Source organism: Amia ocellicauda, chromosome 18, assembly GCF_036373705.1.
Source record: "Amia ocellicauda isolate fAmiCal2 chromosome 18, fAmiCal2.hap1, whole genome shotgun sequence".
Taxonomy (NCBI): domain Eukaryota; kingdom Metazoa; phylum Chordata; class Actinopteri; order Amiiformes; family Amiidae; genus Amia; species Amia ocellicauda.
This window is the reverse complement of record NC_089867.1, coordinates 4,892,473-4,906,515: the sequence shown is the minus strand read 5'-3', so window position 1 is coordinate 4,906,515 and position 14,043 is coordinate 4,892,473. Positions and strand designations below refer to the sequence as shown.

General features: G+C 42.2%; 1 protein-coding gene across 1 annotated transcript in view; it reads right to left on the bottom strand.

The window, feature by feature from the left end:
• The window catches only part of LOC136714163 (NACHT, LRR and PYD domains-containing protein 3), a 46,261-nt gene that overhangs the window by 20,730 nt on the left and 11,488 nt on the right, over nucleotides 1-14,043 (bottom strand). Inside the window, exons 3-6 of the mRNA XM_066691488.1 lie at nucleotides 13,657-13,770; nucleotides 6,519-6,864; nucleotides 4,092-4,179; nucleotides 783-2,643 (exon numbers count right to left, since the gene is read on the bottom strand). Coding sequence (XP_066547585.1) covers nucleotides 783-2,643; nucleotides 4,092-4,179; nucleotides 6,519-6,864; nucleotides 13,657-13,770 — 2,409 coding nt within the window. The remainder of the gene's footprint in view (nucleotides 1-782; nucleotides 2,644-4,091; nucleotides 4,180-6,518; nucleotides 6,865-13,656; nucleotides 13,771-14,043) is intronic.

Below are 14,043 nucleotides of genomic sequence, written 5' to 3'. Positions count from 1 at the left end.
TTAAGGCAGTTCTGAAGGCGAAAGGGGGTCAAACACAGTATTAGTATGGTGTTCCTAATAATCCTTTAGGTGAGTGTATATATATATAGTGAATTTATTTGCCATATCGCCAGCCCTACTTTTACTCCTAAGAGTAGCCATCAGCCATCTTTGCTCTGATCAATACAGCTCTGATTGGCTAGAGCATGGGCACAGTGATTCAACCCATACATTTTGAGTGTGAGGAGTCAGTAAATATAGTTATAGTCAGAATTCAAAAACAAACTGGAAGAAATCATGCAGAGAACTTTGAGATTCACCATTAAGTAGTATGAATAGAATATTTTACAAGCGTTAGTTTTTGGACCTCCAATTACAGGAACGAACCTAAACGATACAGCTTACATCCAATGGGCTATCTGTACTGCCCACTGATTCTGGCACTATTTTAAATCAAGTTAGTCTGTGAATCAGTGTTTATTGCCTCTTGAACTCTTTTTAGTTACTTTGAATGGAGATGATTGAATATGTTCTGAATAGTGCTAAAGGAATATTGCTTTTGTTTCCTTATTTATCTATTTACATCAGCCTGACATTTTGAATGTGAACAAATGTTTACAAGCTTTTCTATCTTTTATCTGTTTGTAAAGAGCTAATGTTAGTATATTTTCACTATTTACGTTTGTCTAATGTAGTTTTGCACATAAATTGTACAGAATAAGAAACATTCTGTTTATGAGGTATATGATTCAACTGAATCAAAGCACTCTGTGAGATAACAACAGGATAACACCAACACTTACATAGCTCTTCTAGATCTCCTGATGACTGGCAGCAGCTTCACACAGCCTTCTTCTGTTCTACTGAACTTCTTTAAGTCAAAGTCATCTAACGACTCTTCTGATGTCAGCAGCACAAACACCAGTGCTGACCACTGTTCAGATGAGAGCTTTCTTCCTGAATCACTTCCTGAGCTCAGGAAGCTCTTGATTTCTTCCACTAGAGAATTATCATTCAGTTCATTTAAACAGTGGAATAGATTGATGCATCTCTCTGGAGATGGATTCTTCTTAATCATCTTCTTAATGTAATCAGCTGTGTCCTGGATGCTCTGGGAAACACTCTCTGGCTCTGTCAATGATCTTCTCCTCCAGCTTTTGATTGTCCTTGACAGCCGTCCTCCTCTTGTGGTGCTGTGTGTCAGGAGGCCTCGTAAGAGAGTCTGATTGGAGTCCATTGAGATGCCGAGAAGGAAACGGAGGAAAACATCCAGGTGTCCATTCTTACTCTGTAAAGCCTGACCCACTGCACTCTTGTACATGTCTGACAATTTCACTCTTTTTAAATATTTATGCATTTTGTTAAGTACATTTCGATTTTCATTTTTATGTGCAAAAAAGACATGTACAGCAGCAAGATATTCCTGAATGCTCAGATGCACAAAGCAATACACCTTTTGTGTGAATATTGCTGATTCCTCTTTAAATATCTCTGTGCAAACCCCCGAGTACACTGAAGCTTCACTTACATCAATGTCACACTCTCTTAAGTCTTCTTTATAAAAAATCAGGTTGCCATTTTGAAGGTGTTTAAAGGCCAACTTGCACAGTTTCAGGATATTGTCCTTCTCTGACTCTAACAGGTTCTGTGTGCTTTCCTCAGTTCCACAAAGATACTTCTTATTCTTGATACTGATCAGAAGGAGCAGGAAGTGTGTGTACATTCCAGTCAGAGTAGTTGGGATGACTCCACCGCTCGCCTCTCCCAACATTTGCTCCAGAACAGTGGCTGAAATCCAGCAGAAGACTGGTATGTGGCACATGATGTGGAGGCTCCTTGATGACTTGATGTGAGTGATAATGGCGCTGGCCAGGTTCTGATCACTGACTCTCTTCCTAAAGTACTCCTCTTTCTGCTCATCATTGAACCCTCGAACCTCCGTCACCTGGTGGATGCACTCGGCAGGGATCTGACTGGCCGCTGCTGGCCGGGAGGTTATCCAGAGGAGGGCAGAGGGAAGCAGATTTCCTCTGATGAGGTTTGTCAGTAACACATCCACAGACATTGACTGTGTCACATCATGGCACATCTGATTGTTCTGGAAATCCAAGGAAAGATGGCTCTCATCCAGGCCATCAAAGATGATCAAAACTGTGTATTTACCAGACTCGAGATCTCCAGCCTCTCTCAGTTCAGGGTGGTAGTAGCAAAGAAGTTCTATCAGATTATATCTTTCTTTCCTCATCAAATTCAGGCCAAGAAAAGGCAGAAAGATTATGAAGTGAATATCCTGATTAGCTTCTCCAGTTGCCCAGTCAAGGATGAACTTTTGCACAGACACTGTTTTTCCAATGCCAGCAATCCCCTTCGTCAACACAGTTCTGATTTGTTCTGACAGTTTTTCTTGGCCAGGTAAGGGTTTAAAAACATCATTGCATTTGATTGGAGTCTCTTGGGTGTGTTTCTTCTTGCTTGCCATCTCAATCTGCCTCACCTCGTGTTCATTATTGACCTCTCCACTGTTGCCCTCTGTGATGTAGAGCTCTGTGTAAATACTATTGAGGAGGGTGCGCTTCCCTGACTCAGCTACGCCTTCAAAGATACATTCAAACCTCTTCTTCAGGATGGATTTATGCTTCACTTGGACTGTTTTCAGTGATCCATCTGTAAAAGAACAAGGAAAGAATATATATTAAACTCAAACTCTGTGATTGTTTTAATACATTGAATTATAAAAAGAAAAGCATGAATGGATTATGCTTAAACTTTCAGTAATTTAATAGCATTTATTTTAAATAAAAAGTCTAATTAAAAGTGACAAACAGAAGAATGGAGAGTTTAAATGCACATTGTTGGTGTTCTGTACAGAAACAGATACACAATCAATGATACAGATACAAATCATACAGACACTGGAAAAACAGAAAAGGTTAAAGACCTGACAAAAACTGAATACACTTATGGACTTCTACTGAACAAACGTATTTATTTGATGCTGAATTGTAATATTGCAGTGTATCATTAAGATGTTTGTTCTGTCCTGAGATTCACTGAGCATTGGATACATTTTTCTATGTTATAGTTCAGAAATAATGGTATGCTACAACAAGAGAGATATGCAAACAGTGTGAATGTGTAAGAGATGACTAAAGAGATGAAAAAGCTCCACCTAACCAATGTTGAATTAAAGCCGATAGGCCTCAGATGTTTCTTGTCAAGATAAGTACAGCAGACGGGTAGGAGAGGGGTTGATAGATGAGTGATACAGTTTAGGAGAATATATCTGCCTAATTGCACAGTGACAGTAAACATGTCCTTCAGCCTGCAGCTGTAAGCTTTGTCTTTTGCATTGTCTTCTGCAACGACACAGGAATGTCTTTGAATCATGTTTATGAGAGTGACTGTCTGTATAAACTGCTCAGTCCTGCCTGTGTGCAGAGAGACCCTGTCCTGTCAGGGGAAACTCTGTCAGACTGCCTTCTGATTCATCTCCCTGCAATTGCTTGAATAATAAAGTGCTTTGGATAACTCTGAACCCAAATCTGAACAGGAGTCTTTATTCTGTGACACTAAATAGCTAAAAATACTTTGATACTATAGCCCACATGAACAGAAAATCTGTCTATATTGTTTAGACAGATAATAGATAGGCAAGTAATACCGGCATAATCCAATTTGTCTATGCATACATATAATTACAAATCTGTGTTGTTATTAATTGTTGGAGTACCTTATATAATTGCTTATAAGATGAGAAATGTATTCCCAAATTTATCCCTAAAAGGAAAGTGCATGGAGGAAGCAAAAATGCTGAAGAGATGCATTCACCCTATACTATCAGGGCTATGTTGGTATAACAGCTAACTAGCATTAACCTAAATCATTTTATTTCTTCAAAATATGTATCTAGTTTCAAACTAATGAAAATAATGTATCCAATTGTATTGATATTTATAATACAAAATTATGAAAGCTGATGAGTATGATGTATATGCTGATGTCATCACAGAAGCCAACTTACACGAGAAATTTGGCGAGACCACACACCTGCATGACCTGAATCAGTTCAGTCCACTACAGGAACAAAGCTGTATGATCTCTGAGACGCTCACCTGTTCTGGGCATCTCTGTGTTCAGGAATCCTGCTGGGTGGAAATCCTCAGGATGATCTGACAGCACAGTCACAGCTTTCCTCACAGCCTGGACAGAGACAGCAGAGACAGAGTCTACTATTAATGATTCAAGAGAGCTAACAGCAAAACACTACAACAGTGGTAGTTAAGTAAAATTACACCGTTCATATGTATAATCTCATTAAACTCATGCATTAAATAAATTGGAATAGTATCTATAGATTATATCACTGATAAACTTATGTGAGCATAGTTTATGCTCATTTCTGTAGTTCGGGGTCGGGGGTGGTCTTTATACCATCTCAAATCCCATGATTTATAAAAAATCTCTTGTAAGGGTTCACTTCTGTCATGGAAAGACAGACTAGGGGAGGATAGGACCCAAGTGCGGGGAAAAGGCGAAAACCGAAGTCGGACTGAAGGTCAAGAGCCGGCAAACAGGTGCGTGAGGGCAATAGGGTCGGGGATCAGGCAAACAGACTAAGGCAGGAGAATCAAGGAGCGTAGGTTGAAACATGGAAAGGCAGAGGTCTGATACATGAGGACGCTAACAAGAAATCGCATGCTCAGAAATGTAGCACTAAAGAAAACAATGACTTTGCATCGATGGTTGGAAACAAAGGGCTATAAATAACAAGGGGCTAATGAGTGGGGAATGAGGAGCAGGTGCGGTGAGAACTGAGAGACAGGGACTGATCATTCAATAATGAGGAGGAGAGACTGGGAAATGGCAGGGGCGACCTCTTTGGTGATTTTGGGAACTGTTAGGCAGGGAGTGTTACATGAGGGATTATTATAAATCATGAGATGTGAGATTCCTGTACATACGCAACCACACGTTTGTTCTCAATGTTTATTGAGTGCAGGGAGCTGGCAAGATATTATTTTACTAAAGACTTGATATAAATCTAAAATTAATAATAACTCAGCAGACCTTATCCAGGGCAACTTACATTTGTACCCATTTATACAGCTGGGTATTCTACTAGCTGAAGCACCTTGCTCAACAGTACAACAGCAGCTCCTCAACCCAGGATTTGAACCCACAATCTTTGAGTTATGAGTCCAGAGCCATAACCACTACTCCATCAGTAGGATTCATTTCTGGCAGTGTGGACGCTCAAATGTCAAATGTGTCTCATGTTGTCATGATTGAGAGAATGAAGTCAGTCTAGTAATTTCTCAGAATCAGTGAGAGAGTTTTATTCAGGCGTTCAGAGTTTTATTCATAATTTATTTTCTCTGGGTATTATTATTAATATCTCAGACATTTAGTTTTTAGTCTACAGGGATATGTGTAAAATATAATAATAACTGTGCTTATATGTATTTAAATGATCACTAAATTGTTTAACAAATATTTATTGATTTATTAATTGATTGACAATTAAATTACTAGAAAGACAGATTAATAGAATAAGCTTTTCCAGACTCACACAGCAATAAACATACCGGTAGAACAACCACAAACAAGAAAGAGACACCGATTCCTGAAATGAAATCTTCATCTAACCCCAACAAAACAAAATAATCTTTCCATTACAAAGTATTTACAAAATGTAATTTCTGCCGGTATGTGGACATGCTGAAGGTTATGTTTCGTATAAATTTATTATAATGTGTAATTCCTTGAAATAATGATGCTGCTGTTAAACAAATTACCTGCTTGCCAGAACATTTGAAATGGGGTGGGAGGGGTCCAGTAGTTATTCTGGGGTGGCACAGTGTTGACAAAGTGCCGAAGAGGGGGTGTGGAGTGGGATTGGTGCTGACGAGATGCAGATGCAGAGTTTGCCAGGTGTGCCGCTTATTCAGCTGCTTGACAGTGAAGCTAGTCCGTCCCTTAAAGCGTCATAATTTAGCTGAAAAAATATTTTGTTTGTCCTACCCTTGGTGTGACAAATCATGTGCTGGTGCCACCAGCTGAAAATGTTAGTAACACCAGCGCCACCAGTGGAAAAAGTTAGTCTATTAGAGCCCTGCTCTCCAAGTTGTGCTATTCTTGCCTATGCAATGTTTCCCAGGAATGCAACTCTTGCGTACCTTGAGGGATAACTGTATGTGTTTATAAATTGCGTATTTGTAGAAAATGTATGATTTATTTATATATTTTTTCATGATCTTACTAACAAAACAAACCAATGGAAGAATAATGTCTCAAACTAAAAACACAGCACTTGGTATCAAGTTTGCATTAGGTGGAAAAAAAAAATCTTCATTTGGGTTCTGTCAACTAAAGAACTGAGTTCAACCAGATGAACAAAAATTCTCACTTTAATAAGCCCTGCAATGGCAGTCAGAGAGAAGCTCCTAACCAGCAGAATTACAATGTCAGTCACACAGAAACAGTACATATTCAGTACAGTTCTGCTCTCCTATTGCAGGTGAGTGACTGGCGCTGCCTACCTGATCCACATCAGTATCATGGCTCCTGTGCTCCTGCACTGCACACAGGCTGCAGATCCAGCTCTGGTCAGTGTGACAGAACACCTCCAGAGCTCTGCGATGCTGTTGGCACAGTCTGGACTCCAGGTCTACAGTCGTGTCCTCCAGTCTGTGTGTCTGCAGGGCTGGCGCTGTGTAGTGCTGCCGCACGTGTGTCTCACAGTAGGAGGCAGCGCAGGTCAGACAGGATTTCACAGCTCTGCTCTTCTTCCCAGTGCACAGATCACAGGTCACGTGTCCAGGCCTGGCGTAGCTGTGAGCCGGCGTTTCCACATCACTGCTCTCCAGCCACCATTGTGTAAATGCGCTGAGTGAATTGAAGAGATCAGGTCAGTCATTTGTCAGTAATAGAATTGTATTGGTGCACAACTATTATTCCCATGCAACTTCACTGTCTGCATGTAATTATTAGTGATGACAGTTCTGCATTTTACTGCATGAAAATTTGTATTTTGTTTCCACTTCATAATACATAACCAGATGGTAAATACATCCTCTAAATTATTATTTTAGTATATAATTTAATACAGAATACAGAAAAATATCTTTAAATCCAAGTGCTATGACTTTCTACAGAAGCTGGTTCTGAGGGTCTGGACCAGCAGTTCCCACCCTGTGGTCTGTGAGGCGACTACAGGGGGCAGCGGGAAAGAAAATAATATCCTCACAGCAAATTGAGGACCAAAAAACACTGGCCAAAATGGTTTAATAGAGGTATGCAAAAAAATATAAAGAGAAAGAAAATGTTGTATAGCGCATACAAAAGGGATGGTGACCAAACAAAATATGTAGAATATGTTGAGCTGCAAAGAGATCTTAAGAAAAGGATCAGGAAAGCAAAGAGGGAAATAGAAAGAAACATAGCTCTTGGAGCTAAAACCAATGCAAAGAGCTTTTTTCAATATTACAACAGCAGGCGGTCAATAAAGGAGGAAGTGAAACAGATAAAGGGCAAAAATGGAGGTATCTTGGAAAACGAACAAGATGTGGCAAATGTTCTAAATGAGTATTTCACAGAGGTTTTTACAAAAGAAAAAACAGATGACATGCCACAGGTTGACAATCAGTCTAGTCAAACATTACATTACATTATTTGTCATTTAGCAGACGCTCTTATCCAGGGTGATATTCCAAATGACATCAACTGACAGCAAATGTCATACCAATCCACAAGAAAGGGGACAAAACCGAGCCAGGAAATTACAGACCAATCAGTCTCACCTGCATCACCTGTAAAATGTTGGAAAAAATTAGCATCAAAATGAAAAACATATTCTTGGAGATAGTCAACATGGGTTTAGACGAGGCAGATCACGTCTTACTAATTTGTTAGAATTTTTTGAACATGCAACTGCAGCTGTAGATCAGGTGAAAGCATATGATATGATATACTTAGATTTTCAGAAAGCTTTTGATAAGGTTCCACACCAAAGACTGATCATCAAATTGGAAGCTGTAGGCATTCAGGGTAATGTAAGTAGATGGATTATGAACTGGTTGATGTATAGGAAGCAGAGGGTGTCAATTAGAGGAGTCACTTCTAACTGGAGTGAGGTTGTTAGTGGAGTTCCACAGGGATCAGTACTAGGGCATTTGCTTTTTCTAATCTATATTAATGATCTGGACTCTGGGATAGTTAGCAAACTTGTAAAATTTGTAGATGATACTAAAATAGGTGGCTCAGCAGATACAATCTTGGCAGCACAGGCTATTCAGAGGGACTTCGATAGTATTCAGTTGTGGGCCGACACCTGGCAGATGAAATTCAATGTGGACAAGTGCAAGGTAACAAAAATGTCCACTATAATTACACTATGGGAGGTACAGATCTAGATGAAGTAACGCATGAGAAAGACTTAGGAGTCTATGTGGACTCCTCACTTTCTCCATCCAAGCAATATGGGGAAGCAATAAAAAAGGCAAACAGAATGCTAGGGTATATTGTCAAAAGTGTAGAATTGAGAACAAAGGCAGTAATGTTCAGACTGTACAATGCACTAGTTAGAGCTCATCTGGATACTGTGTACAGTTCTGGGCTCCACACTTCAAGACAGATATCGCTGCTCTAGAGGCAGTTCAGAGGAGAGCAACCAGACTTATTCCAGGTCTGAAGGGAATGTCCTACTGAGAGACTGAGGAACTGAACCTTTTCACCCTGGAACAGAGGAGACTACGTGGGGACTTGATCCAAGTCTTCAAAATCATGAATGGCATCGACCACATCAAACCAGAGGAGCTTTTCCAGATCTGCAGAGTCACACGGACCCGGGAACACAAATTGAAATTGGGATTCAAGGCATTCAAGTCAGAAAATGGGAGACACTTCTTCACACAGAGAGTTGTCACAATCTGGAACAAACTCCCAAGCGATGTGGTTGAAGCTGAACATTTGGGAACATTTAAAAACAGACTAGATAGGATACTTGGATCACTTAGATACTAATGGACACCAAATGAGCATGATGGGTGGAATGGCCTCCTCTTGTTTGTACACTTTCTTTTTTTCTGATGTTCTTATGTACATGTTTACATAAGTAGTGCAAACTGGGAGGCTTGACACAATGCACACTGGAAACAGATACATGCAGATACTATACAGAACACTTCAGAACTGACTCCTGATACAATATTCTGCCACACTTGGGTTTGTTGCTGTCTTTTAGGAACCAAGAGCAGCAGCTCCAAAGTGTAGAAATTGCATCAAGAAGCAACGACCCCCTCCAAGCTGAGACAGTGACCATCGTTAGGTCATCAGCAGACCTGGATGCCTCCATTGCCATAGCCTTTGTGTTGCCAGTCTCCTTTTTGTTTTGGCTACAATAGACAAGAGGGCCTTAACTTATCCTACATTTTATGGAAACCTTGTCTGTTAAAAAATGCTCAAAACTGGTTGTCCTCCTACAATCCAGGAGGAATTTATCAAAAGTTTATTCCTATTTGCTTGTCACGATAATCACTTTCAATCCCATTGTTTTTATGCTCTGGAAAGCTCTGGGAAACATTGAGACCACTTAACATTGATTTCTGAACTTGGAGTGGTCTCTTAATTTTTTCCAGAGCTATATATAAGGCAGCATTTTCAATATATCTTCAAAAAGAATGCAATGGAAATCACTTTTTGTAAGATTGTACTTAAATAGATTTTCAAATTATAGGCTACCTATTATTCATATTTCATCATCATCAACTTTATTTAAATAAGACCCTTCATTTTTAAAGCATTATGCTTAACATTAGGCCTACATACAAAGATGGTTAATGAAATATTCACTAAATACAGTCAAAATATCAACACAGTTATAAACGTGAACACACGTTCATAAATGCAGCACACAATTAAGGAAATTATTGCCAATTAACACTCAGATAATTCTACTATTTTATTCCATTGATTTACCATTGAAGTTGAACAAAACCTATTGTCAAAAACATAACATAAATTAAAGATAATTTAATGAAACTTTCAGCAAAACCAGGTTAAAGCATCTTAAAAAGAATGAGCCAGTAACCCCTTTGGTAGACAGTGGATTTCAAGTACTTTCTAATCACCATTAAATTTAATCATTATTTAGACAAAAAATAATATTAAACGTCCATGTGAAAGGCTGGCACGGCATGGCTGCTGCTGACGCCAGCTGATTAGGTGCTCATGTGCCACAGCTGTGTTGTCCACTCCCTCGAAAACAGGCTGCGGACTCACAGCTGCAGGCAATGAGCACTGTGACGTCAGCGGCAGCTGTGCCTTCTCTATTTAATCTCACTCCCTCCCTAGGGTAGGGAGCTAACCAATGAGAGCGAGGACTGAGTCTGCAACCCCTGACTGCCCGGAGCACCCTGTTTATTTGGCCCACCCCGGTTCAGCAAAAGGCTCCACGGTACCAGTAAGAATCGGGTAATGTTAAGTCAAGGCCCTCTTGGACTCCGAATGTAGCAAGACGCTGGTTCAGGATGGCCTGGCTCCCCGGGGCACCGGCAGGCGAGGCACTAAAGTGGCTATATAGTGTATTCATGGGGACATACACTGGTACCCCATGGCCCAGGTGACTATGATGATTGGTGGGGAAATGTATAAGATTAACTTGGGGCTCGCCCCTTGTTTGCCATTCCCGGTGGTCCCATGGCAGGATTGGTCTGAATTTCTATCCAATATCAAAGATCCTAGGCTCTCGCTGTCTGATTTGGCTGGGGCACAGTTGGGACGTGGCTCTGGGGGCCGATCACCCTTGGTGGTTACTGGCGATGAGCGGGGCGGGGACAGCCTTCCCTCTGACAGTCGCTCAGTAGCTGACAGTACTCTGTTGGACCCGGGGGATGGAACGAGTTCTGGGACTCCAGCTCTCTCCTTTCTCCACCGACACCTCTGGCGCAGCCCCGGATCCCTTCTTCTCCTGGGTTTCCGATTTCGCTCTAGACCAGTTCCGGGATGATGCCCTGGGTCAGTTATATGATTAGGTCACAGTTGTGGACGGTTGCACTCATATTCCCAGTTCCACATCGAAAAAGATGTATTATATAGAGTAGCCAAAAATCGTGGGGGGGACCTGGTCACGAAACAATTGCTGGTACCACGTTTGCACAGGCGCTTTGTGTTTCTCTCTGCACACAAAGTACCTATGGCGAGTCACCTGGGTCATGACAAGACCTTAAGCCCGATAACGGACCGATTCTTCTGGTCAGGCATCAAAAAGGAGGTAGAAAGGTGGTGTGCTGCCTGTCCAGAGTGCCAGAAGACCAATGCCAGTGCGGTACGAAGAGCTCCACTGGTACCGCTGCCTCTCATGGAGATACCATTTGAGCGCATTGGGATGGACTTGATCAATCCGTTAGAGAAAAACTCCGCGGGGTATCGATCTGTGCTAGTAATAGTGGATTATGCCACTCGGTACCCGGCGACGATCGCTCTACAGACAATGTCAGCGACTAGGATCGCCGAGGAGCTGTTTAAGGTCTTCACTCGGTTGGGGATCCCAAAGGAAATCCTGACAGATCAGGGCACTCCCTTCATGTCACGCGTGATGCGAGACCTCTGTAGGCTGCTGGGAATAAAGTCCATTAGGACCTCAATCTATCATCCCCAGACAGATGGCCTAGTGGAGCGCTTTAATAAAACACTGAAGAACATGATTTGTAAGTTTGTGAGCACAGACGCTCGGGACTGGGACAAGTTATTGCTGCCCCTGCCGTTCGCTGTACACGAGGTGCCCCAGGCGTCCACTGGCTTCTCTCCCTTTGAGCTGCTATACGGGAGGCAGCCGAGGGGCATCCTCGATTTAATAAAGGAGGACTGGGAGGCTACCGCCCCCTCCCGGACCTCTATGGTACAGCACGTCCTGGACCTCAGAGATCAGCTATTGGCACTGGGGAAAATCGCACAGTCGAATCTCTTACAGGCCCAGGAGCGACAACAGCGCTTGTACAACATGGGAGCCCGGTTGCAATCGTTCACACCAGGGGACAAGATACTGGTGTGACAAGGTACTGGTAGTCCCAACTTTAACATCTAAGCTGCTGGCTAAGTGGCAGGGATCCTTTGTGGTCACACGCTGTTTAGGGGATGTCGATTATGAGGTGTGTCGCCCGGACCGTCGGAGAGAAATGCAAATATACCATCTTAACATGCTGAAGAAGTGGCGAGAGGAGTAAAGAGTCTGAGCCTGTGGTTTCTGAGGTTCGCATTGATCCCAATTTAACAAACACCCAGAAACGGCAGGTTCGCTCTTTATTATGCCGCTTCCAGCATGTCTTTTCTCACCGACCCGGGCTCACCTCTCATTGAACACCATATTCACACAGCACCAGACACCTGCGTGTGTGTAAAACCCTATCGCACCCCCTATTACAAAAAGCAGGCTGTTAATGCAGAAGCGCAGAAGGTGTTGGACCTGGGAGTCATTGAGAAGTCACAGTCAGAGTGGTGCAGCCCTATAGTCTTGGTGCCAAAGCCTGACAGCAGCACTAGGTTCTACGTTGATTATAGGGAGCTCAATGCAGTGTCTAGGTTTGATGCCTATCTGATGCCCCGTGTGGATGAGTTGCTGGACCGGCTGGGCGCTGCTCAGTTTTTCACAGCTGTCACAGTCCATTTACCTTTTTATTGTCCAAAACTTATTTGTGACAGAGGAAGGTGGAAATGGACCGATATTTTGAAAGGAAGCGCAAACTATGACAGAGTTGACAGAATAAAATACTCTAAAGAGAGGCAGTAGAGGTGATTTATCCTACATTATAGCCAGGAATCACAGAGAAACAAAGCCACGAAAGGCAACAGAGACCTGGGATCATCCTCTGTGCATGGGCAAGTAGCACACAGTTCTGCTGGAGACAGGGCTGCTGGTCATTCTGCTGGCCACTAATCGCATACATTTTGTCAAACCTAGAATAGATAAACTAGCCTAAACAGTCATTATGACACACCTCTGTTTTGAGATTTCTCCTGCTTTCTATTTCACCCCTATGCACCTGACAGATCTAATGATCTTTTCATTGTTATTCTCTGTGATTACTTGTGTGAACTGTCTTGCATTGCAATGCTGGCTGCTCAGTCATGCCACGACTTACATCCTCTCATCATTCCACACGTACGTTGTCAACTTTGCATTGAGCAGTGCATGATTGGAAGCCCCAGAGCTTCATTCTGCAGATAGTGTGGTTAAGTTCAGCATTTGTAATACTAAGTTTACATGTAATTATGTATGTAATTATGGTATGTTTGGTTTCCTAGGATATACACTTGCGCAGTGTTGTTGATGTGGTTAATTTTTTTTATCGCCAGTCTGCGCCCCTATGACAGATGGCACCCAAGGCCTATGTCAGGAGCCAGTCGTGTGTTGGAGAGTTGTATATCAGGCCACTGTTCAATCTTCAAAGGGGATATGGTCAGAACCTCATGATGACCACTCTTTCAGAAAGTGCCACACAATCATCAGTGACAACACTGTTATTCTGAGTCTTTTACACAGATCCTGAAGCCACATACACAATACCCACTGATATGTTCATGTCTAAACAATGAGCAACAGTGCACCACGGGGTGCCCAGAACACACTCCCATTGCTCAGTACTGGAAGATACAGATTTACAATATAAACTCAAACCTCACCTTGTGCCAGGAGGGCAGGGGTCTTGACTGAATCTAACAGGGTGATTCATTGAGTTCTCACTCTTCAAGGACATACAGCTGGGCACCGGTGAGTCTGCTCTCTCCAGTGGGACCCTGTGAACACACACGGACACAGGCCTTCATGTAACCTCTGTCTACACAGCTGGACAATCTGGTCAAATTACAGGATAACAATGCAGTGCCTCAATAATACAGCAAGCCCACCGTGATGACAATGTGAAGGACTGCTGCTGTAAACCATCCTGACCTTTTCAATCTGTCACTAAAAGCACAACATTTGGCACTGCTGAAACTCTCATCCCAACACAGACAGACAGGATCACTTGCATTACTGTTATTGCTAAAAACACAAACCCTGAACAACAG